We start from the raw sequence: 22,818 nt of genomic DNA on the forward strand, positions 1-22,818 counted from the left end.
CTAAGGCAAAGTCCAGAAGGGTCCCAAATGCTGCAGCATCTGTCCCTGCAGAGTTGGGGTACACCATCCTTCTGGCACATGGATGTATTTACCAACCCATAGTTCAGGCATTTTTATGGAGACTTCATCACCTAGGCATGATAAATTACTAACTCAATATCTATTCCCTCTTTTCTCCCCAGAGGATGGGACAGAGGCTGGAAGCTCCAGGCTTCTAATCATGGCTTGGTCTTTGGTGACCAAGCCCCATCCTGAATTTATGGAGCCCACCAAGCATTGCTTCATTAGAAAAAATATGCTTCTATCACCCAGGAAATGCCAAGTGATTTAGGAACTCTGGTTCAGGAACTGGGGTTAAAGACCAAATTTTAGAACAAAAGATGCTTTAGCACCTTTGTTTCCTAGGAAAATTTTTTTTGAAGAGTTTATTTATTTATTCATGAGAGACACAGAGAAGCAGAGACACACAGGCAGAGGGAGAAGCAGACTCCCCACAGGAAGTCTGATGCGGGACTCGATCCTAGGACCCTAGGATCATGACCTGAGCCAAAGGCTCAGTCACTGAGACACCCGGGTGCCCCTATTTCTTAGGAAATTATAAAGGTTTTAGGACCTCTTGGCCAGGAGTCAGGGATGAACACCAGAATATATATTTCTTATTATATCATAATAAGATATGGAAAATGTCATTGCTTTAAAGTAGCAGTTATTAATATTACCGATCATCTGTGGAACTATATATATCTATATATCTGGACCAGAACACATAGCATGTCAAGTATACATTGATACCTCTTTTGATATAAATGATATTATCTACTACAAGTTATTTAATAAAGTCCTGTTTTTTTCCTCAAATAATCTCTATACCCTACATGGGATTTGAATTCACAACCCTGAAATCAAGAGTTACACACTATCAATTGAGCCCACCAGGCACCATCACAAAGTCTGTTTTTACTTCCTTTCCTTTTTTTTTTTTTAAAGATTTTATTTATTTATTTATTTATTTATTTATTTATTTATTTACTCATGAGAGAGAGAGAGATGCAGAGACACAGGCAGTGGGAGAAGCAGGCTCTCCGCAGGGAGCCCGATGCAGGACTCGATCCTGGGTCTCCAGGAATACGCCCTGGGCCGAAGGCAGGTGCCAAACTGCTAAGCCACCCAGGGATCCCCTTTGCTTCTTTTTCTACCCAACTTAAATTTCCTTGTTTAGTCTCCTGCTTATATCTTTAACTCTTTTGTTTCTTTGCCCTTTTGATCTATTCTCCTGGCAAAACCCTGATACTAGAACAATCCAATACGCTTGTCATCAACTCCTAAGAATTTCTCCAAGCATCTCCATCATCCCACTGAAGAAAAATGTAAAGATCCTATAGCCTTACCAATCCCAATCAATTTTGGCATGAATCTCAGACCCAAACTAAGACAGTTATGATTTCTTCCTTGAAGTGTTTGGAGTTGAAATTCAGAGTCTTGTCCATTTCTTCATGCGTAACAATTTGAGCAAGAGTGTTATTGAACATACTCAATGGTTAGAATGGTATGGGCTTTGGCCATTCAGGATGATAGTTTACAGTCATGACTGTATACCACGTTACACTACAATTGTCTGGAAGCCCCTGATATACCATGTGTTGTTCTTATAGTTGCTGGATCATGAGGAAAACCCAGAGGTCCTAAAGGAGATGGTGTCTTTCAGTATTTTAAAACCTGTGTGTGACACTTGAGAGCCCTGTACAACCAAGCTTCTTGCCATGTTATTATATTATTTCTGTTATAATTTACTTTAAAACACTTTCTTATAAACAGTATAATGTCCTAGTGTGTAAATGAGCTTTCATCTACACTCTAGGGAAGGTTAGTTATCATTAGAGTTACCCTATTAGGAATTCACACTCTAGGGGAAGTTAGTTATAATCTGAAGTGCCCTAATCAGGGATCCATACTCCCTAGGTGGCTACTTAAGCATTTCAAGGATCTTTATTGAAATTTATATCAGAAGTTTCATTAATTAGCTAAAGGGATGTTAGAAATATATTTTCATTGGTGAAATAAATGATGGCCCAGATATATGGCTGGCTAGAAAGATTTCTCAGCCCTCTCACTCCTGTGAATGAGATATAAGAAGATGCCTGACCAAAAACCAAACCAAACCAAACAAACAAATAAACCAAGAACACACCTGACCAGAGTATAAGTTTCACAGGAGCTGGGATTTTATTGGCTTTATTCGTAGCTACACACCCAATGCTAAGAACAGTGCCAGACACATAATAGACACTCAATATATTCAATACATGGTGAACAAGTTGGTAGGAAGCCTAGCAATCTACTACCTTCTTGGTCTAAGTTTTATTTGATTCAGTGTTATCCACCTCTCCCTTCTATTCCTTCTATTCAATTTTTTGGAGTTATCTGCTGACAGCCCTGAATAGAAGGCTGGCTGATTCTCTGTTTGGATATTGCTGTCACTACCTCACGGTGAACCTCTCATACAAGATGCTTCTGGGCAAGCCTGAGGACAAAGAGTGAGGATTTCATGATCCTTATATCAACATGTTATGTGACTTTTTTGCCCACTTGCCAATAAAAGTTTATACGTTGGAAGAATTAGGATGAAGTCTTTCCTTGTAATCTACCCTCTGATATTAATGTTGGGAGGAGAGCACATCTAGGTTGCAGCTAGTCCAAATGATGGATGCTGTTGACATTTACTAAGAGAAACTGACAGTTGCTGAAAGGCCAAATGGACTGAAGTCAATTTGCAATACACAGGGAAAACTGAGACAGAAGCACATACCATTTTGTATATTGGTGCCAGTAGAAATCAAGGGTTTTCTACCTCATGACAGAATAAATGCTGTCCAACTGTATGGAGGATGAATCTAGAAGGCGCTCGTCTGAGATCAGAATTAGCAGGACAGATATTATTGCCAGGCAGACTTTGTAGAACAAAAAGGGAATGGGCCAAGGATGTAGACTTGGGAACCAATATTTCAAAAACAGAGAGATCAAGAAGAAACCATGAAAGATATCAGCAATCTAGAAGGTGTGGTGTTGTAGAAATAAGAGAGGAAAGGAGGATGGAGCAGAGGAGAAAATGCAGCAAAGTGCACAATGCAGAATTTGGTCTGAGACTTATTTTCATTGTAATGTGATAGCAAGTTTGTAAATGCAGAACTGAGGAGTACCCTCCAGATTTAGTTAATGGTTTTACTGAAAGTCATCTTAAAAAAATGTGGGGATGGATATCATTTTGCAATGGAAAGGCAGTATATGGAAGGTAAGAAAGTGGAACAAGAAAGTATAGTTAGTATTTTTAGGGTTTGAATGAAAAAGAAAGACATACTTGGTTTGTAAGGATGGAAAAACTTGATCATGGGGGTGCCTGGCTCAGTCAAGTAAGCCGCTGGCTCTTGGTTTCAGCTCAGGTCATGATCTCAGGGTTGTGAGATGGAGCCCCGTGTCAGGCTCCATGCTCAGTGAAAAGTCTGCTTGAGATTCTCTCTCCCTCTGCCCTTCTCTGTACCACTTGCACATACTCTCTCTCTCTCTCTAAAATAAATAAATAGGGCACCCCCGGTGGCTCAGCGGTTTAGCGCCGCCTGCAGCCCGGGGTCTGATCCTGGAGACCCAGGATCAAGTCCCGCCGCGGGCTCCCTGCATGGAGCCCTGCTTCTCCCTCTGCCTGTGTCTCTGCCTCTCAGTCTCTCTCTCTGAATAAAAAAAAAAAAAAAAAAAAAAATCTTAAAAAAAAAAAAAAAAGAAGAAGAAGAAGCAGCTCGAATCTCTCCCTTGTAGAGATGTTTGTGAACTCAGTTTTGTGTCTGTGGATCATAGCCTCCGGCCATAGTCATTGACAACCTCCCCTCTGGCCTGCCTCTGACCCATGGACAGTCCTTGGCCCATACCCAATGGGCATGGGGCCTGCTTAAGATTCTCTCTCTCTCTTTCCCTCTGACCCTCCCCTTTCTCTAAAACAAACAAAAATTTAATTGAGAGTTTATTTGAGCAAAATTGATTCTTGTCAGGCAGCACCAAACTGGAAACTGGAAGTGCTTCAGAACACTATCTATTTGTTAATTTAAGCTGCATTAATTAGGATATTGATCTGGCTGGTTTAGAACACACAGACTACATAAAAGATTTCTTTCTCAGTACAAAAAAATCCAAGTTATTAGTCCAAGGGAGTGGGCGGCCTTGTAAAATGAGACCTTGATTCCTTCATCCTCATCTGGAGACAGGTCTCTTCTCTCTGTGGCTCTGTTATCCTAGGGTGTGGTTCTGGTATGCATAGTTGTATCCATGAATCACCCCCACATTCAAGTCTCTGCCCCAGCCCAAGAACAAGACACAGGAAGAGTGAGAGGAGGGAGGGCCACCAGCTTTCCTTAGGAGGATGTGATTCCTCTGCTCAGTGCTCATTGGTCAGAACTTAGTCACATGGCCAGATCTAGTTATAAGTGATGCTGGGAGGTCTAGATACCCACAGTGGGAAGAAGGGTGAGAAGGATTAACAGGTTCTGCAAAAACAAAAACACAATAATCCAACTAACCTCGCTTTAAAAATTAATTTGGGGGGGTGCCTGGCTGGCTCAGTCAGTGAATATGCAACTCTTTTTTTTTTTATGATTTTATTTATTTATTCATAAGAGATACTGAGAGAAAGAGAGGCAGAGACATGGGCAGAGGGAGAAGCAGGCTCCATGCAGGGAACCCGACCCAGGACTCAATCCTGGGTCTCCAGGATCACACCCTGGGCCAGATGGCAGGCGCCGAACTGCTGAGCCCCCCCCACCCACCTGAATATGCAACTCTTGATCTTGGAGTCCTGAGTTCAAGCCACACGTTGAGAGTGGAGTTTAATTTTTTTTAAAAAATTGAGATAATTTACCAAGATGTCTAAACAGCCACAAAGTAGATATAAAAACAAGTAATAAAATAAGAGAGAAAGAAAGAAATGGGGAAAAAAGTGAATGAGTAAGGTTAGTGGTCAAAATAGATGGCATACATTCTTCAGGAAAAGAAGGATGTGGTTATGCCTGTTTTTGGCTTGAAGTCAAGGTGATTTATCCAAACTGCTGATTTGCTTTTTTAAATATTTCACCCATTACATATTTTGTTTAGATTTTCCCCTGGCTTCGTAGAAATTTGATGGATAAAGTACTAACTGGTACTGTAACCTGTATGCTACAGTAACTAATCCAGCAAACTCAAATGTAATAATCGAGAGCATTTTGAACATTGACAAAAGTTATTTGGTTAGCAAGTCAGATGTAAAATACCTGAAAGGACAAAAAATGTGGTGTTTATTTCACATTTTGCCTACCCGTTGACTGATAGCTTATAGGGAAGCATTTTTACTATATTCAAAATGAAGAACTATCCAGACATTTATCAGACACGTATATGATCTCCTTATTGTGGGAAGTTGCCAGCCAAAAGCAGTTATGTCTCAAAATGGATACACTGACAAATTTTAACTGTAATCTGTATGTGTATATGTAACTATAAAACTATACCCCAAACTATAATCATTATTTGGTTGTGTTTTGGTTGGATTACAATCCACAGGTAGGGGGAAGCTTCATCAGATTTGTAGTTCTTTCCAGCTTTACAATCTTTCTGTATGATGTTCTGTCTTTTTTTTTTTTTTTTTTTTGTTCTGTCTTTTAATGCATACTTTCTTCAGACTCCAAGTCCACCAGAGAATGAGGTCACTGTGCTGCTGAGTGATCTTGTTCACTGTGACTGTATCAACGCGCAGAATGAGGAACCTGAACTAAAGGAGGAAAATGTGCGATGGCTTCAGGTTTTAGAGACGTTGTGTTCAGGAGTCTCTTGCACATGGTGTAGCAGGAATCTCAGCTTGATTCTAAACTGGGTCTGTTGCTGGGTTCAAGCATGTCTGGGCATGTCTGACAAACTGGTGAGGCAGGCCTGAAAGAAACCTGCTGACATGGGGGCTGAGACTGCTTCCTAGAATAGAATTCATTTTAGTGGAAGAGAATTAGACAGAGAAGCTCTATAAGAAAGACTTAGTCATTGGATGGGGAGTAATAAATACAGCTTGGGGTAGCTGTTACTCAAATCTGTCGCCAATCTAGCTAGGCCCATGAAAGCATGTCTGGGTTTCTAAGAGAAAAAGAGCTCTGAGTAAAAACATAAAGAGCTGTTTCACTGAACCTTCCATGATAGCGGGCACAAGCAATCTGCCTCGGGGTTCCCCTAAAGGAGGCCAACACCATGATCTCCATTTCTGCAGGCTACCCCATGGCTGTGGCTGTTTTGCTTGTATCACAGATTCTGGGAAGGAGCCTACAGCACCTAGGAGAGCAGGGGAGGGGGGCAACCAGGAGTGAATGTACTAGAGATCTCACATCCCAGAGGCTCCCGGAAAGCTAGAGGTGTCCTCATTTCCTTAGTAGGCCTGGTAGGCAGAAAAGCAGGGGAAATTCAAGTCATTATTGCTAATCTGACCCCATTAGTACTGTGGTCGATGAGTTTGAATACTATTTCTAATCAAATAGTTCTTAGGCAGTGATGTGTTATTAAGCATAGAATCATGCACTCTCCTAGTGCAGGGAAGCAGGGAACTCTGCAACAGTGATTTTTAATCTGTAAAGGACCAGTATTTTCTTTTTTGAAAACTTCCACTGGACTGATACTTTTTGCTAAATACAGTAAAGGTAGGGATGCCTGGGTGGCTCAGTGGTTGAGCATCAGCCTTCTGCTCAGGTTGTGATTCTGGGGTCCTGGTTTTGAGGCCTGAATTGTGCTCCCTGTAGGGAGCCTGCTTCTCCCTCTGCCTATATCTCTGCCTCTCTCTGTGTGTCTCATGAATAAATAAATAAAATCTTAAAAAAAAAAAAATACTGTAAAGGTAAATTACCAGAATAATAGAAAAAACTGACATCAAAATATGAGCCCCAATTGTTTATTCTTAGATTCAAGTAGGCATAAAATTACTCTGTCAAGGTGTTATAAAAGTTTCCATAAGCTAATTTCAGTACTTGTCTAGCTACAGGCAGGTAACAGTTTATGGGGGTGTTCATGCATGTGCACTGGTTGGTAGGCACTGCTTCTTGCGAGTCATGTTTTCATCCTACCTCTCACCTGATGCCATCTGAAGGAGTACCATCATCCACAAGTCTGTCCTCCAGCCACACACTTCGGTGAGTGGTTACGTAGGAGAGTGGCCTTGTTCTAAGGAGATACATGCAGAGTAATGACCTCTGCACTTGAATCCAGGCCCAGAGACAGACAGACAGAGAGAGGGTGGGTAGAGGTGGAGTTAGAAGAGAGGGAGAGGAAGGGACAGGGGAGAGGGAGGGGTTGGAGAGGAGGGAGAGAACTTCTGGTTTTTGATATTTGCCACTTCTACACGTTTAATCCCCATTCACTTTCACTCTCTTCACATTTTTCTTCTAGGTCCTATACATTACATACCATTACAAATAACTTTAATCGTATCATCATACCTTTTTTTTTTTTTTTTTAAAGATTTTTATTTATTTATGAGAGACACAGAGAGGTAGAGACATAGGCAGAAGGAGAAGTAGGCTCCTTGTAGTGAGCCCCATGCAAGACCCCAGGATCATAACCCAAGCCAAAGGCAGATGCTCAACCACTGAGCCACCCAGGTGCCCCTCATCACACCTTTTGGAAAATATCTCAGTACACGCTAGTTGTCTTTCAAAATTAAATTTTTTATTCAAGATTTTATGTGATCTGGGGATCCCTGGGTGGCGCAGCGGTTTGGCGCCTGCCTTTGGCCCAGGGCGCGATCCTGGAGACTCGGGATCGAATCCCACGTCGGGCTCCCGGTGCATGGAGCCTGCTTCTCCCTCTGCCTATGTCTCTGCCTCTCTCTCTCTGTGTGTGTGACTACCATAAATTAAAAAAAAAAAAAAAAAAAAAAAAAAATTCAAGATTTTATGTGATCTGATCTTTAACTCTTTTTTAGTTTTCCAGATTGCTTTCTCATACCTGATTAACACTATCGTGAATAAATTTTTATTTTTTATTTTATTTATTTTTCATGAATAAATTTTTATGCCTTTCCATGTTATTTCTTCTCAGTCCTAGAATTCCCCCTTAAGCAGAATTCTGTTCACTCTCCAAGATTCAGCTCAAGTTAAACTTACACAGTCATATATTTTTTTTATTAATTTTTTATTTATGATAGTCACACAGACAGAGTGAGAGAGGCAGAGACACAGGCAGAGGGAGAAGCAGGCTCCATGCACCGGGAGCCCGACGTGGGATTCGATCCAGGGTCTCCCGGATCGTGCCCTGGGCCAAAGGCAGGCACCAAACCGCTGCGCCACCCAGGGATCCCTTACACAGTCATATATTTTATTGTATAAATTTGTTCAAATCCTACATTCTTCATGAAATTTTCCTTGATTAGCTCAGCTAAATGTTAACCCCAACTTCCAGGGTTTAATACAGTGCTTGGCACATACACTTTTCAGTTAAACTCTCTGAAAGCACTTACGTTACAATACAGGATAATACACTTCTGGTCTATCTCAAATAGTGGCTTTGAGGTTGAAATGTGTGAGGTGAATATTTTGCATTATATGTGCGTGGAAAGTTAACTGTAAACCATAATGCCCCATACTATTTTTTTTTAAAGATTTTTATTTCTTTATTTATGAGAGACACAGAGAGGCAGAGACATAGGCAGAGGGAGAAGACTATAGGCTTCTGTGAGGAGCCCAATGCGGAACTCCGTCGCAGGACCCCAGGATCAGGCCCTGAGTCAAAGGCAGACGCTCAACCACTGAGCCACCCAGGCGTCCCTAATGCCCCATACTATTATTTTTTCAATTTTTGCTTTCCCTTGAGGAACATATGGGACATATAACAGCTGTCCAAAGGCCAAAGGTAGTGGGTATAATACTTGGGTACTCATAATCTATGAAGCAGGAGACTCTGTTTTTGTTTTATAAAGATTTTATTTATCTATTTGAGAGAGAGAAAGAGAGAGAGGGTGTGAGTGTACATGAGCATGAGCTGAGAGAGGACAAGCAGCTCCCCACGGAGCAGGGAGTCCAACACAGGGCTCAATCCCAGGATCTTCTATCCCAAGCCCCTAGGATCATGATCTGCGCTGAAGGCAGATGTTTAACCCACTGAACCACCCAGGCGCCCCCTAACAGGAGACTGTTTTAATGCAATCAGTTCTCAGATCTGCACTTCCCTTAGGTGGCTGTCCCTAAAAGTGATCTGCCTGAAGATACACCTCTGGTGTCAGAGTGTAAAGTTCTTTCCACCCTTCCTTATCCCAGTTGCCCCTTCCCTACTTTTTTTTTTTTTTTTGCCCCTTCCCTACTTTACAAAAGAAAAGCATAATTCTTCTCCACCCCAAATCCTACCAAGGTGCAATACCCCAGGGGTGAAACAAAAATCTCCAGGATGTCAAAAAAGGAACAATTGGTGAATGAGAATGGATAACACAACCTTAGAAGTCAGATGGTTTTCAACAACTTGCTTTCAACAATTGAAAGAGAACCTAATCAGGGTTGTCAGCTGATGGATCATTAAAAATATTTTTTTTGTTAGATCTTTATGTGATTCTTTTGGCATATAATTTGGAAGGAGTTCAAGTTACTAAAAACTTCATTTTCATCTACTTATTTATTGTGAACAAGTTTCCTCACTGAGTACATCCATGGAATTGAAAACTTGGAATAGAATTGATGTTGAACTTGTTCTCATTCTAGTGATACTCATCCATCAATAAAATAAACTAGTTGGGGGCATCTGGGTGGCTCAGTTGGTTAAAGGTCCAACTCTTGATCTCAACTCACGTCTTGATCTCAGGGTCTTGGGTTCAAGTCCTACCTTGGCCTCCTCGCTGAGTGTGGAGCCTGCTTGAAAAACAAACAAAAAAGTAGTGGGAACTAGCAGTTCTATCTTTGTAAGATGCATTTCCAACAACATTTTACTTCTGTGTTTAATATTTATGTAAGTATTTAAAGATTTATTTATTATTTTAGAAAGAGAGAGAGTACAGGCAGGAGCGCTGAGGGGCAGAAGGGAGGAAGAGAGATTCCTAGCTGAGCCAGGAGCCCCCTACCTAGGCCTCAATCTGAGGACTGAAATCTTGATTTGAGCTGAAACCAAAAGTCAAGGCTTAACGGACACAGCCAGCCACCCAAGCGCATAACTATTTAAAAACGTGTTTTGATCATTCGAAATAATAAAGCTTTAAAATTTTATGATCGCAAGAAATTCAAAAACGATCCTTAATTTCAGTTTATTTCATTTTATTACAAGGGACCAGAAGATGATTAATAAAACAGACATAAAAATCTATTATTAGGATGAAATTCTGGAGGGATGCGGAATGTAAATACGGAAGATAAAGGAAAGATGGACATTGCCCAAGTATCAAAGAAACTGTATTTTAAAAAGTGGATTTGGTGGGTCTCAAAACTGCAGTATTTGGAGTCGGCTGGCTATATTTAAAAGTGTGACAATGATAAAATATTCATAACCAGTTGGGGGAAAAAAAAAAACGTAGATGTCTTTTTTAAACTGCATAAGGATGTACAGAATTTAGGGGGCTCGTTAGCTAAAAAGTTTGAAGATCCTGAACAGAACACACGTTGGCAGGGAGGCGGCTCCGACCGTTTCTTGGGGGGCGCTGAAATCACGGTTGGCCCGAACCTGTGGCTGCGCTGCGCGTGGGTTCAGGGCTCGCGTCGTGCTGCTCGTTTCCTCCCGTCGCAAGCACCTGCCCTCGTGGGCTGCAGCTCTCGGGAGAGCAGGGACTTGTTTGATTCCTGGCTCGCCGCCCGCACCCGGGGGGGGGGGGCACTCCCCAAACATCCCCGGAATGAATGACTTTACCGTGAGAACTCGGAGGGCTGTTAAAATCCCCGGCCAGCGCCCAAGCTTTCGTTCTGCGTGTCCCGGCGGCCGCGAGGCCCGGAGCAGGCGTGGGAAGACCCCGAGGAAAGTCTGAGCCCTCGGCGGGGGGCGGGGCGGGGCGGGGCGGGGCGGGGCGGGGCGCGGGCGCCGCGGCCGGGGGAGGCGCCACCTCGGGCCGCCGCGCAGGCGCGCAGCCGTCTCCGCGTGAGTGCGCGCAGCGGCGCGCCTGTCCCCGCGCGGGCTCCGTAGCGCGTGTGCAGGCTGACGCAGCTCGCGGGCCCTCCTCCTGCTCTGCGGCGGCGGCGGCGGAGTTTTGGGCGTTTGGGAGGGGGCGAGCGAGGGAGCTCGAGTCGGGAGAGGGAGGCGGCGGCGGCGGGGAGGAGGAGGAGGAGGAGGAGCAGGCGCCGCCATGGCCGCCGCTATCACCGACATGGCCGACCTGGAGGAGCTCTCTCGCCTGAGCCCTCTGCCCCCCGGCAGCCCCGGCCCGGCGGCGCGGGGCCGGGCTGAGCCCCCCGAGGAGGAGGAGGACGAGGAGGAGGAGGAGGAGGAGGCCGAGGCCGAGGCGGTGGCAGCGCTGCTGCTGAACGGCGGCGGGGGCGGCGGCGGCGGCGGCGGAGTGGGGGGCGGCGAGGCGGAGACGATGTCGGAGCCGAGCCCCGAGAGCGCCAGCCAGGCCGGCGAGGACGAGGACGAGGAGGAGGACGAGGAGGAGGAGGACGAGAGCAGCAGCAGCGGCGGGGGCGAGGAGGAGAGTAGCGCCGAGAGCCTGGTGGGCAGCAGCAGCGGCGGGAGCAGCAGCGACGAGACGCGCTCGCTGAGCCCCGGCGCCGCCAGCAGCAGCAGCGGGGATGGGGACGGCAAGGAGGGCCTGGAGGAGCCCAAGGGACCCCGGGGCAGCCAGGGCGGCGGCGGGGGCGGCAGCAGCAGCAGCAGCGTCGTCTCCAGCGGCGGCGACGAGGGTTACGGGACCGGGGGCGGCGGAAGCAGCGCGACCTCCGGGGGCCGGCGAGGCAGCTTGGAGATGTCGTCGGACGGGGAGCCCCTGAGCCGCATGGACTCGGAGGACAGGTCAGTGCCCCGGAGGGCGTCCCCTTCCCTTCTCCCTTTTGCGCTCGTGCGCCTCTCAGAGGGGGGCACGAGGGCACTTTTTTTTTTTTTTGACTGGGATCCCCTGCGCCCCGAATCCGCGGCCCCTCCCCCCGGCTCCCAACTCGGAAATCCCTCCTGCCCGCCGCGCCCCTCTCGCCGCGGATGGCCGCCCGCAACTCTCCTTTCCCCCGCCCTCTTTCCCCCCTCGGCTCTGCGCCCCGGACGGACCTACGGACAGCCCCAACTCCCAAACAGCCCTCAAAGTAGGCCCCGACCCCCTGGCGGAGCTACCGAGGGCCTCGCTCGGTCCGACCGTGTTCGCGAACACTTGTCAGAACGGTAATTGACAAGTGTTTTCCAACATGGCTGGTCTCGCCTGGACGTAACAGAACTTCCTTGTTCAGGGAGGAGACCCCCCCCCCCCCCGCCCCAACTATCACTTTTCGCCACTTAGAAGGAAAACGACTGGCCTTTTGTAACTTGGTCAGCGCTTCTAAAATTTCTCACGTGTAGTCATTAAATACGCTCTCCAAAGGGATTTTGCTAACTCGTGTTTTGCTTTGTGACTGAACGTGGGGAGAAAGTTTAAGAACACTTGTAGGAATTGTAGACGAGGATACTGGATTGATGTCCTTTAAGATGATTCGAAGGGACCAAAGAATTGGGAGTCGTAATGAGGTGTACAGCCCGGAAGGCACACCATATTGGTACGTGGTTTATGATCTTTAACAGGAATGTCATGATTTTTTTAGACGGTAATTCTAAAGTCACGGATCGGAGAGAGCTCTGAAGAAATAAGTAGCCCTTTTCTAAAGCTTGTTAGAAATAACATGAATACAGTCGAAAATACGCTTCATTTTTTGGAGACATTAAAATTTATTGCATTAGTGTGTTTCAGTAATTACTTCTCATCACTTTGGAAGACTTCCTATTTTAACTAATTGGTTTTTAATGTACTTTTTTTTTTTTTTTTAAACGCAGAGACAACCATGTCATGCCTATTATACTGCTCCTGGCCTTTATTTTGACCATCTATTAATGTTTTGATGAACAGTAGAATTTTTAACCATCGGTATTGATTTGTCTCTAAAAGTTTAAGTATTCTGAGGTTTTAGGAATTCGGATTGGTAACTAATAAAACGAACACTTTGGTTTATCGTTAATGTTACAAGGAATACAAAACTCTAAATAACATGAAAATATAGCACTAGATTCAGTTCGACATTTACTTTAATATCTAGAGAAGAAAATACCTTGGATGGATGGAGTAAAGCAGACTGTACAAACCCTAGAGAGACTGTGCTGAGCTATGTAGGTATGGCGGGAAGGAGAATCTTTAAGATGATTAAAAATTGATGTGACCCACACAATGAAGCGTATGTTATTTATCATTTTATTATATCCTCATCCATTGGTACCAGCAGATATTTGAAAGTTGACATCAGTTTATACAGTTAACATCTAGCACAGTTCTTCCATTTATCCAGCGTGTGTGGGCACACACAGGTTTAACACTGCACAATTTAAATGTCTCTATTCATTCTCACAACTCTGGTGCAAGATAGGAATTACTTTGACTTCCATTTAACAGGTGAAGCAAATTGTCTTACTCAAAAAGTAAGTATGGAGTGGAAGAGCTGGATCCGAACAAAGGTTCTCAAGCCTCCTACTTCCACTTCACAAGAGTTAGAATACTCAACTCAAATAACAAGCTGTATGTGCCAGGATTTTTTTTTTTTTTTTTTTAAGTTACTATTTGCTACATCCATTTAGGAGATGAACTATTATTGGTCAAGTAATATTTCAGGAAGTGGAGTTTTTGGCTTCATTTCATATTTATAAGATAATCACTGGAATATCTAATTTTTACATCATATTTCAGAGTAAGGACTAAGAGATTAGTGCCACAAGTCCAAATAAGGTTAAAGCTTGATAATCAAACATACTTGCTTTTCTTAATGCTTAAACATTAGAGAGTGCAAAATATTGTAATCTTTTTACTGTTTCAGAGTGAAAGATTATCACTTGTATGAAAATGTTTTGCTAGTGAAACTGGATATGGTAGTCTTAATCTTCATTCTTAAATGCCCCCTTGTTGCCTTTAAGTTTTTTTTTTTCTTTAAGGGTCCTTTTTTTTTATTTTAACAAATTTTTATTTATTTATTCATGAGAGTCACAGAGAGAGGCAGAGACACAGGCAGAGGGAGAAGCAGGCTCCACGCTGGGAGCCCGATGTGGGACTCGATCCCTGGTCTCCAGGATCACGCCCTGGGCGGAAGGCGGCGCTAAACCGCCCAGCTACCCGTGCTGCCCTTAAGGGTCCTTTTAAATTTGGAAAGGATTCACAGTTTTTGGAAAGGATTCACAGTTTTTAGGAACTGTTCTGCAGATTACATTAATCTATGTAGATTTTATAAATTGATTTCATGGTAGGAGGCCGTAATTACTTTTGTAACTGATGTAAGGGTATCGTGATTTTAAAGTGCTTTTAAAAAATTTGGGCATTCCTATAAAAATAATTTTATTATTAAAATTTACTGTTTCTTCTAGAATACCTGTTCAATTTTTCTCTTACTTTGAAATTAGATCATACTTTTGAGTTTAACATACCTTGGAATTTGTTGAACTATCTTAAGTATTTTTAATTGTAAGTGCTTCTTTTTAAGAAACATTTAGATATAAAGACTTAGATATTTAAAGCTCAGTTCCAAGGTGTCAGTTTATAAACATCTAGTGGAAATGTTGTGTGGTGAAAAATGACTGACTTATAAAATGAATAAATGACAATTGCTACAGAAACATTGATTATTTTCCCCATGAGAAAGTGATTCAAAACCAGAATAGCATATTAGTGTGTTTATTTTGGTAAAGTTAGAAAACCTTAATGTTGATATCGAATTTATTTTCTTTAGGGGAATATTTAGCTGTTTGAGACCACTATGAACTAGTTTTTCTTTTACTTTGAACCTAAGCTTAAGTATTTTTTAAAAAATTACCACTTTAAAAAAATACCATCTTTTAAGTTAATTTCAGAGACTAACTTTTAAATAGAATTTTAGAATTTAAGATACTTCTGAAATTTTTTAAGTTCACAAATTCTAGCTATTGAATCAAATTATACACTGGAAGTATTCTTACTTTTTCTGTGTAAGTGAATTGATAATTTCTTTTGTAGTTGTTTCATTCATATATATATATGTATACATGTATACATACATATGAATGGAACAACTACAAAAGAAATTATATATATGTAATTTATATATATAATATATACACATACACACACATATAACAATGTATTATATATATATATATATATATATATATATATATATATATATACACACACACACATATGTATATGTGTGTTCCCCCTTTCCCCTCCAACTAGATAGAATAGAAGCCATGACTTGTTTTGAAAAGCCAAGACCACTATCAGCCACTTGTATCCGCCTTTCTGGATAAATCCATGCCAAGTGAAAAGTGCATGTGTAAGGATGGGGGTAATAGGGAAAGGCATATAAGTATGAAACTTAGTGATCAGGAAAGGCCACAGGCCCTTATCATTTTGTGGGTCAAGATTTGTAATCCCGATCTTGGGGGGTTGCAAACTTTGAGGTGTAACTGATACTGCTCTGATGCTGGGAAAACAGGCTTATATTGCCCAATTTCTCAGTGGTATGACTGGGAAGATCTTCCAATTTGGAGTCTAAATTTTTAAGTCCTGTTCATACCAGAAGGCTGCTTGCTGAAGTTATCATCAAGATTTATTAAGGATCTGTATGGTTGAGGCAATACAATACTTTTACGTAAAGTAATTTTTGCTCATACTTTATGATAAACTCCTTTCAGTATTTACCTCTTCAACTCCGAAGCAGCTGTCCATAGTCTCTAAAGTCATTCTTTTAAATGACCTTTTATTTTGATTAAGTTTAGGGAAAAGAGCTTTTAGTAGGTCTCAGTTTTCTTTGATAACCTGTAACTCCCAGTTAAGTAAGGCATGGTTCTGTGCATGAAACAAATCATGAAAAAACTACAGACTTCAGGACTGAATTTATGGAGAGATTCTAGGGGGTCATTTTACTTTTAAGAAAAGTTAGGGCTACTATGTTGAGTCAGAGAAGCCTGTAAGTTGATTTGCTAACCAAACAGGTATTTACTATGTGCAGGACTCTTTATTGAATATTGTGGAAGACGGGAAGAGAAAAATGCTTTCTGCTTCATCCATCTTGCGTATTGCTGTGAGACTTTTAATTCCAAGGTCTATGTTTTGCCCTAGTTCCTAGCACAAGACTTATTGAGTCTTATATAAACAGAGTCAAGTTTTACACCTTGCCAGTTGTATTAGCTATTATTTATTGCTGTGTAGCAAATTTCTTTCAAATTTAGCAACTTTTAAAGGAAGAGACATTTGTTATCACACAGTGGTTTCTGAGAGTTAGAAGTGGATAGGCTTAGCTGGGTGGTTCTGGCTCAGGGTTTCATGAGATTGTAGTGAAAAGGTTGGCCAGCACTGCAGTCATCTGAAGATTTGACTGGGGCTAGACATGTGTTTCCAAGATGGCTTACTTATTGTAGCTCTTGGCAGGATGCTTCAGTTACTCACCAAGTCAGAATCTGTGTATCCTCATGACACAGTAGCTATTTCCCCTCAGAGCAAGTGGCAGAAGAAGCCACAAAGTCTTTTTATGACCTAAATATACTTATTTTTTATTCTTCTTATGTTTTCATGTAGCAGGTAAGTTTTTCCTTTTTTTTTTTTCATTTATTCCCTGTTACACAATAATTACTTCAGATTTTGTTCACTTAAGGCCCATCAAAATGCCATAACGAATTCTGGCTTTAATTTCTTTTTCCATTTAATTCCTATAGATGTATTTTTTTCCTTCCTGCTTATGGCTCTATTCTAGGTGGTGGGATATAGAATGCTTGTATTAAAAAAAAAATAGAATGCTTGTATAAAGAGTGTGTATCTGAGTCAAAGGTCACAATTTAGATCTTGGTCTTGCTACCTGTGTTATGATTTTAAGTAATATCTTTGAGCCTTGGTTCCTTAACTACGTAAAAAGGTTAGATTTTACCATGAAGGTGTTCTAAAGTGCAAAAGAATCTCTGGTAGAGTCCTGTGAACTTTCTGAAGAATCCATGTTATTTGAATGCTTGCTTTATCCTTTTTGTTGTACAGTGGTGGTTTTGAGAGCAGAAACAGTTTTAGCTCATATAGATCTTTATAGTGTCTAAATACAGTACCTTGGATATGGTGAGTAGTTAATTGTTAGCATTAAATTGAAATAACAATACAATTTATATAAATAAAGGGAACTATAAACTGAAGGCCAGGATTTAGTGCCTTTGGTTGGATCATTGTATTTGATATTGCTAAGTTTAGTCGTTGGGTCAGTGTACTCCAGTAAAGCCAGTGAGAGTCTATGCAAAATTTTATGTGATTTCTCTGAGAAGATGTTGACAACTTCTAGCAGATTTTCAAAGGAATTTGGTCTAAGAGCTACTAGTTTGGGGGCACCTAGCTGGTCAGTTGGTAGAGTATATGATTTTTGATCTCAGGGTTATGAGTTCAAGCTTCATGTTAGGAGGTAGAGTTTACCTTAAAAAACGAAAAGAACAAGGGGCACCTGGTTGGCTCAGTTGGTTAAAAGTCTGACTTGGTTTCCCCTCAGGTCATGATTTCAGGGTTGTGGCATCGAGCCCTGTATGGGGCTCAGCACTAAGTATGGAGTCTGCATGATATTCTGTCTCTCCTTCTCTGTCCCTCCCGTGGCTTGTGCACGTGTGCCCTCTTCTCTCTCATATAAATGAATAAGTAAAATCTTAGAATAAAACAAAAACTACCAATTTAGAGGAGATCCAGAGATACATAATAATTGTTTATTAACTAACTGATTGTGGACAATTCTACCAACAAAAATGATAGGACAATTCTGAAATTGTTAATGTCTGTAAAAAACATTTTTTTAAATGAGTGTGAGTATGGAAAGTCTGAAATGGATAGTCACCAGAGGTTTTTTTTTTTCCCCCTAAATAATTGTTAAGAAGCATTTACTGTATAAAAATGCATAACATTTTATCAAAGTTAAATGGAAATTTTGAAGTTAAGGAGGGAGAAGGTATAGGGAGAACAGTGGTTTGAGACTGTGATTTGAGTCAGAATGTGTGGTTTGAATTCTGGTTTTCACTTAAACTGGGTGACTATGGGACAGTTATTTATTTACCATCTTACTGTTCAGGTTTCTCATCTGTAAAAAAGGGGCAATAATAGTTAACTATCCTATAAGATTGTTAAGGGGATTACATGTAGAGTATTTGGCACACAGTGTATTTTAAATGTTTTTACTGTGTGATAGGTATTTAGCCCACGGGTATACATAGAATCCCTCCGTTATGTGCCAGGTGGTATTCTAGGTACAGGGTACAGAGTAGTGAGTAAAACAGAGCCCCCTGACCTCACGAGTTGGGGAGACAAATTGCACAAATGAGCTAGAAATAGCTGGTAATGATCTTTTGTTGTAATGAAGCAGTATCAGATCTGAATGCCAACAAGTACTAGACCAACTGGTAATTGTGTGGCAAGTATCTGTAAATGAGTGCCACAGAGACTTGCAAAAGGATATGCCAGGCCAAATATTTCATTGCAAAATCTACATTTTAATCAGCTTTCCTTTAACATATATATAATCTATTCAGTGGTCGACCTAAAAGGTCACGTAATAGTTTTTAATATGTAAGTGAGCTACTCACCTATTAGTAAAACTCTTTGGAGTTTATTTTCTAGTACTGGTAATGGACTTGCAGTGATTTACTCACATGTCGAGTTCATTTTTATGACTGTTAGCATGCATTTGTGCAAATCACGGTTATGTTGGTCTTGGAACTAAATGGACAATTTTGGGCATCAGAGGAGATCAGAGGGATGTATGGATGTTTAAAAAAATCACATTTTGAGCATTTACTCTGATGCTTAATTTGGTGTTCTTTCTACTGATAAGAAAGAAATGTGATGATGCCTCCTCAGTTTTTATTTTTATTTTTTAAAGTAGGCTCCATGCCCAATGTGGGGCTTGAACTCACTACCGTGAGATGAAGAGTCACATGCTCTACAGACTGAGCCAGCCATGTGCCCTCAGATACTTCGTTTTTAATGACAAGACTAAAAAAGATGGTTCCGTTGTTTTCTAGTTTTTCTGTAAAGTGTTTGTGACACAGTACATTACATTAAAATAAAAACTGGCAAATATTGTAGTCAGTGGTTAAAATTTTGGTGGGTTTTAGAGTTAGGTGAGTGATGAGAAATTTTTAGAAAGTCTAAATGAAGCATAGGAAAGAGCCTACCATATTCAGGAGACTTCTTTCTAGGTCAGAGGCTTCACATTGGAACTGGGAAATAAGAATGGCTAAAGTGGGATTTCTTATGCCAACACAAATGAAGGCATTTTGTCAGTGTGGATTTGTGAATCAGATTCTTTTGCTGCTCCCCAACTTCTGTTTTTTTAACTCCTAATCACATTCAGGTTTTATCAAACATTTTCATGGGCTAACTATTCCTGATTCTTTGTTGAGGCACATTGCTAGCACTCCCAAGTTTTTTGTTGCCCTTGTTACAGTTTGAGTATTTACTGTTTTCTTTCCTGCTAGAATATATGCTCCTTGAGAATAGGAATCCTGTCTCTTTTGATCATTGTTCTATCCAGAACACCTGGCACAGTGCTTGATACTTATTTTAGGGATTCTTTTTTCTTTTAACATTTTATTTTTCAGTAATCTCTACACCCAGTGTGGGTTTCAGATTTACAACCCCAAGATCAAGATTGCATTCTCTACCTACAGAGCCAACCATGCATCCCTTAAGGTATTCTTAAATGCATTTTGGATGAATGATGAATCTCCTGTGTTATAGGAAAACGTGGCAAAGGTAGAGAGGAAATTATGGGAGCTGCGAGACCAATTAGGAAGTGGTAGGAATAGTACAGGTGTGAAATGAAGAGACTTGAGCTGGGGTAGAAGTTGGGGAAAAAGTCATGCTTAGGAAACTAAATCAAAGGAAAGAAAAACTAATTTCCTGAGTAGCTTATAAGAAAAATATTATGTTATTATTTTTGAGTAAAGTGTTTTTTTTCTTGAGGATTTCATTGGAACAATAGCTTGCTTATTTTTCCAGGCACATCCATCACTGAAATAACTCAAGGAAAAGTTGGGTAGTGAAGGAGCATGAACCTTAACTTAGGAGTTATAATTTACTTCTCAAAAGTTGCTTCCTTACCTGTAAAATAAGATATTTTAGTATTGTGATTAAATGAGATAGAATATGTAAAGGGCCTAGGGTTGTATTTATTTATTTAAAAATATATTTGTTTATTTATTTATTTGACAGAGATAGAGTCAGAGAGCACAAATAGGGGGAATGGCAGAGGAAGAGGGAGAAGCATGCTTCCTGCTGAGCAGGGAGCCCAGTGTTGGGCTGGATCCTGAACCCTTGAGATATGACCTGAGCTGAAGGCAGACGCTTAACCTGCTAAGCCTCCCAGGCTCCCCCCAGGGCTATCTTTAATTCATAGAGTCATTTATGCTTCCATTCTCATGCATATAGATGTGGAAAGAAAACTTGGGTGAGAATGAATGATATTGTAGTACTGGCTTTACTGGAGAAGGCTTGCAAATCATTTTATTTCTCTGAACTTCAGATTAGTTTTTTTTTTTTTTCCTTAAAAGTGAGAATTTAAATGATATAATTTGGAGCTCAAATGTGATGATTCTGAAGTAGACTTGGCAAATGCTCTCTATTTTATCCTTTCGATTTTATCCTTTCGACCAACCCAGAGTATTGCAAGCATGGCTTTCTAATAGCCAGGATCTCAAACATAGTTTAGATAGGTTCTTCTGCTTTCAAAAATCACCATAATTTATGGTATTGTATTAAAATACCCGTTTGTGTTTGTTTTTTCTAGGCTATAACATTTGTAAGGATTAAAATCTGGTTTTATTTATTTATTTATTTATTTAAATATTTTATTTATTTATTCATGAGAGGCAGAGAGGTAGAGACACAGGCAGAGGGAGAAGCAGGCTCCATGCAGGGAGCCCAATGCGGACTCGATCCGACTCGATCCTGGGTCTCCAGGATCACGCCCTGGGCCAAAGGTGGCACCAAACTGCTGAGCCACCTGGGCTGCCCTCCATTTATTTTTTATACTTGCATTGCTTACCAGCTGTATGCGCCTATTGCACTGCCTGTGTTCAGAATTCAATAATTTGTTGAATTCAGCTGAAGGTGGATGTACCTGATACATATTTTTTCTTTCTCACTATCATGACTGTATGAAACAAGGAGAATCATTCTGTGCCTCTTACATTCCCTCAATTCTTTTTTTTTTTTTCGTGTATTTACTCATTTAAGTAATCTCTATACCCAGTGTGGGGCTCAGACTCACAACCTCCAGGATCAAGAGTCTTGTGTTCTTGTAACAGAGCCACTGGGTACCCCTTCCCCCAGTTCTTTTTAACAGCATAGTTAGAAACAGTATTTGAAAAAAGTTGTGGTTTTTGAGTAATGTAAAAAGCAGACATCCCCAACTAATATTTTGTTTCCGAACAAAGAAATAAATTTACATACTATTTTAGGTGAAAACTATTGTGTGTGCTTTGCTTATGAATCTGAGACTCATGAGCTTATTGGAAGGATTTTATGAAGTTCAATTCATTGCATCCTCACAAACAACTGATGAAGCGAGGAAAGCAAGCAGGCATTAGAACTTACCCAGAGTTGCATAGCTCCTTGAGAATGTAGGCAGTCCTGGCGGATGTGCTTTAAGCTCTTATGCTGCCTGTATGACTCTTGTAACCAGCCTTGACTAGGGGAGTTTAATTAAAATAGTATTAAGTCAGTGGCTAGTTTAAATTTCAGCCTCTCTTACAAAGAATAACTTAGGAGCTTGAATTCGTTTACATTTCTGGGCCTGATTTTCATTGGTAATTATATAGCCTCGATTCCTTTGAAGGCTATGAAGTATAAAAGTTGATATTTAAGTGTTGTAGTTACTCAGTCTTCCAGGGAATAGAGTCTTTAGTAGCATTTTCTTTCTTTTTTTTTTCTTTTAAAGATTTTTTTATTCATGAGAGAGACATAGAGAGAGGCAGAGACATAGGCAGAGGGAGAAGCAGGCTCCATGCAGGGAGCCCGCTGTGGGACTCTATCCCAGGACTCCAGGATCACACCCTGAGCCAAAGGCAGATGCTCCATTGCTGAGCCACCCAGGCGTCCCTACTATTTTATTTCTAAATTATAAAATTTTTGTCATTACTTTTTATAAGTATTTGTCAAAGTACCAAGAATGGATGAGTCAGCAGTAGATTTTTTAGTGCTTTACATTTATGTTGACAGTCATTTGAACATGTCTTTTGAGGTGTTGAGGAGTCCTGTAGGCATTTTTGCCAGAAATGTGTGTATGAAATCATCTGATAAAATCATTTTTATGCTTTTACACCAACTTAAAAAAACAAATGTGATTGCTTCTGTATAAAATGAGTGTTATTCTTCATAGCAGATTTTTTTTACATACTGTCTTGGCATATAGGCATTTTCCTGGAAATCTTTTTGAAGGTAAAAGATTTAAAAAAAGGTAAAAGCTAACTCCTTATATAATGTAATTACATTGAAATAGAATGTTTTTAGTATTACAGTCTTTGAACATAATTGCTTGCTGAGCTGGTCTTAAACTGCGAGAAAAATGTGGGTGGAGTAATCTTAAAGAGCAATAGACTAGAAATGAGAAGCAAATTTCAAATGATGTGCATGTAAGAATGCAGCCTACTTGTTTTCCA

General features: G+C 41.0%; 1 protein-coding gene across 3 annotated transcripts in view; it reads left to right on the top strand.

Annotated features, from left to right (window-relative positions):
- Positions 1 to 11,166: 11,166 nt before the first annotated feature.
- Positions 11,167 to 22,818, top strand: part of AEBP2 (AE binding protein 2) — an 87,427-nt gene continuing 75,775 nt past the window's right edge. For 2 of the 3 annotated variants that reach the window (XM_041736139.1, XM_041736140.1), the window contains exon 1: positions 11,167 to 11,961. In XM_041736139.1, the coding sequence (XP_041592073.1) occupies positions 11,300 to 11,961 (662 nt within the window). In that variant the 5' untranslated portion in view covers positions 11,167 to 11,299. The remainder of the gene's footprint in view (positions 11,962 to 22,818) is intronic. The other variant, XM_041736142.1, reaches the window with a different exon arrangement.

Source organism: Vulpes lagopus, chromosome 21 (assembly GCF_018345385.1).
Source record: "Vulpes lagopus strain Blue_001 chromosome 21, ASM1834538v1, whole genome shotgun sequence".
Taxonomy (NCBI): Eukaryota; Metazoa; Chordata; class Mammalia; order Carnivora; family Canidae; genus Vulpes; species Vulpes lagopus.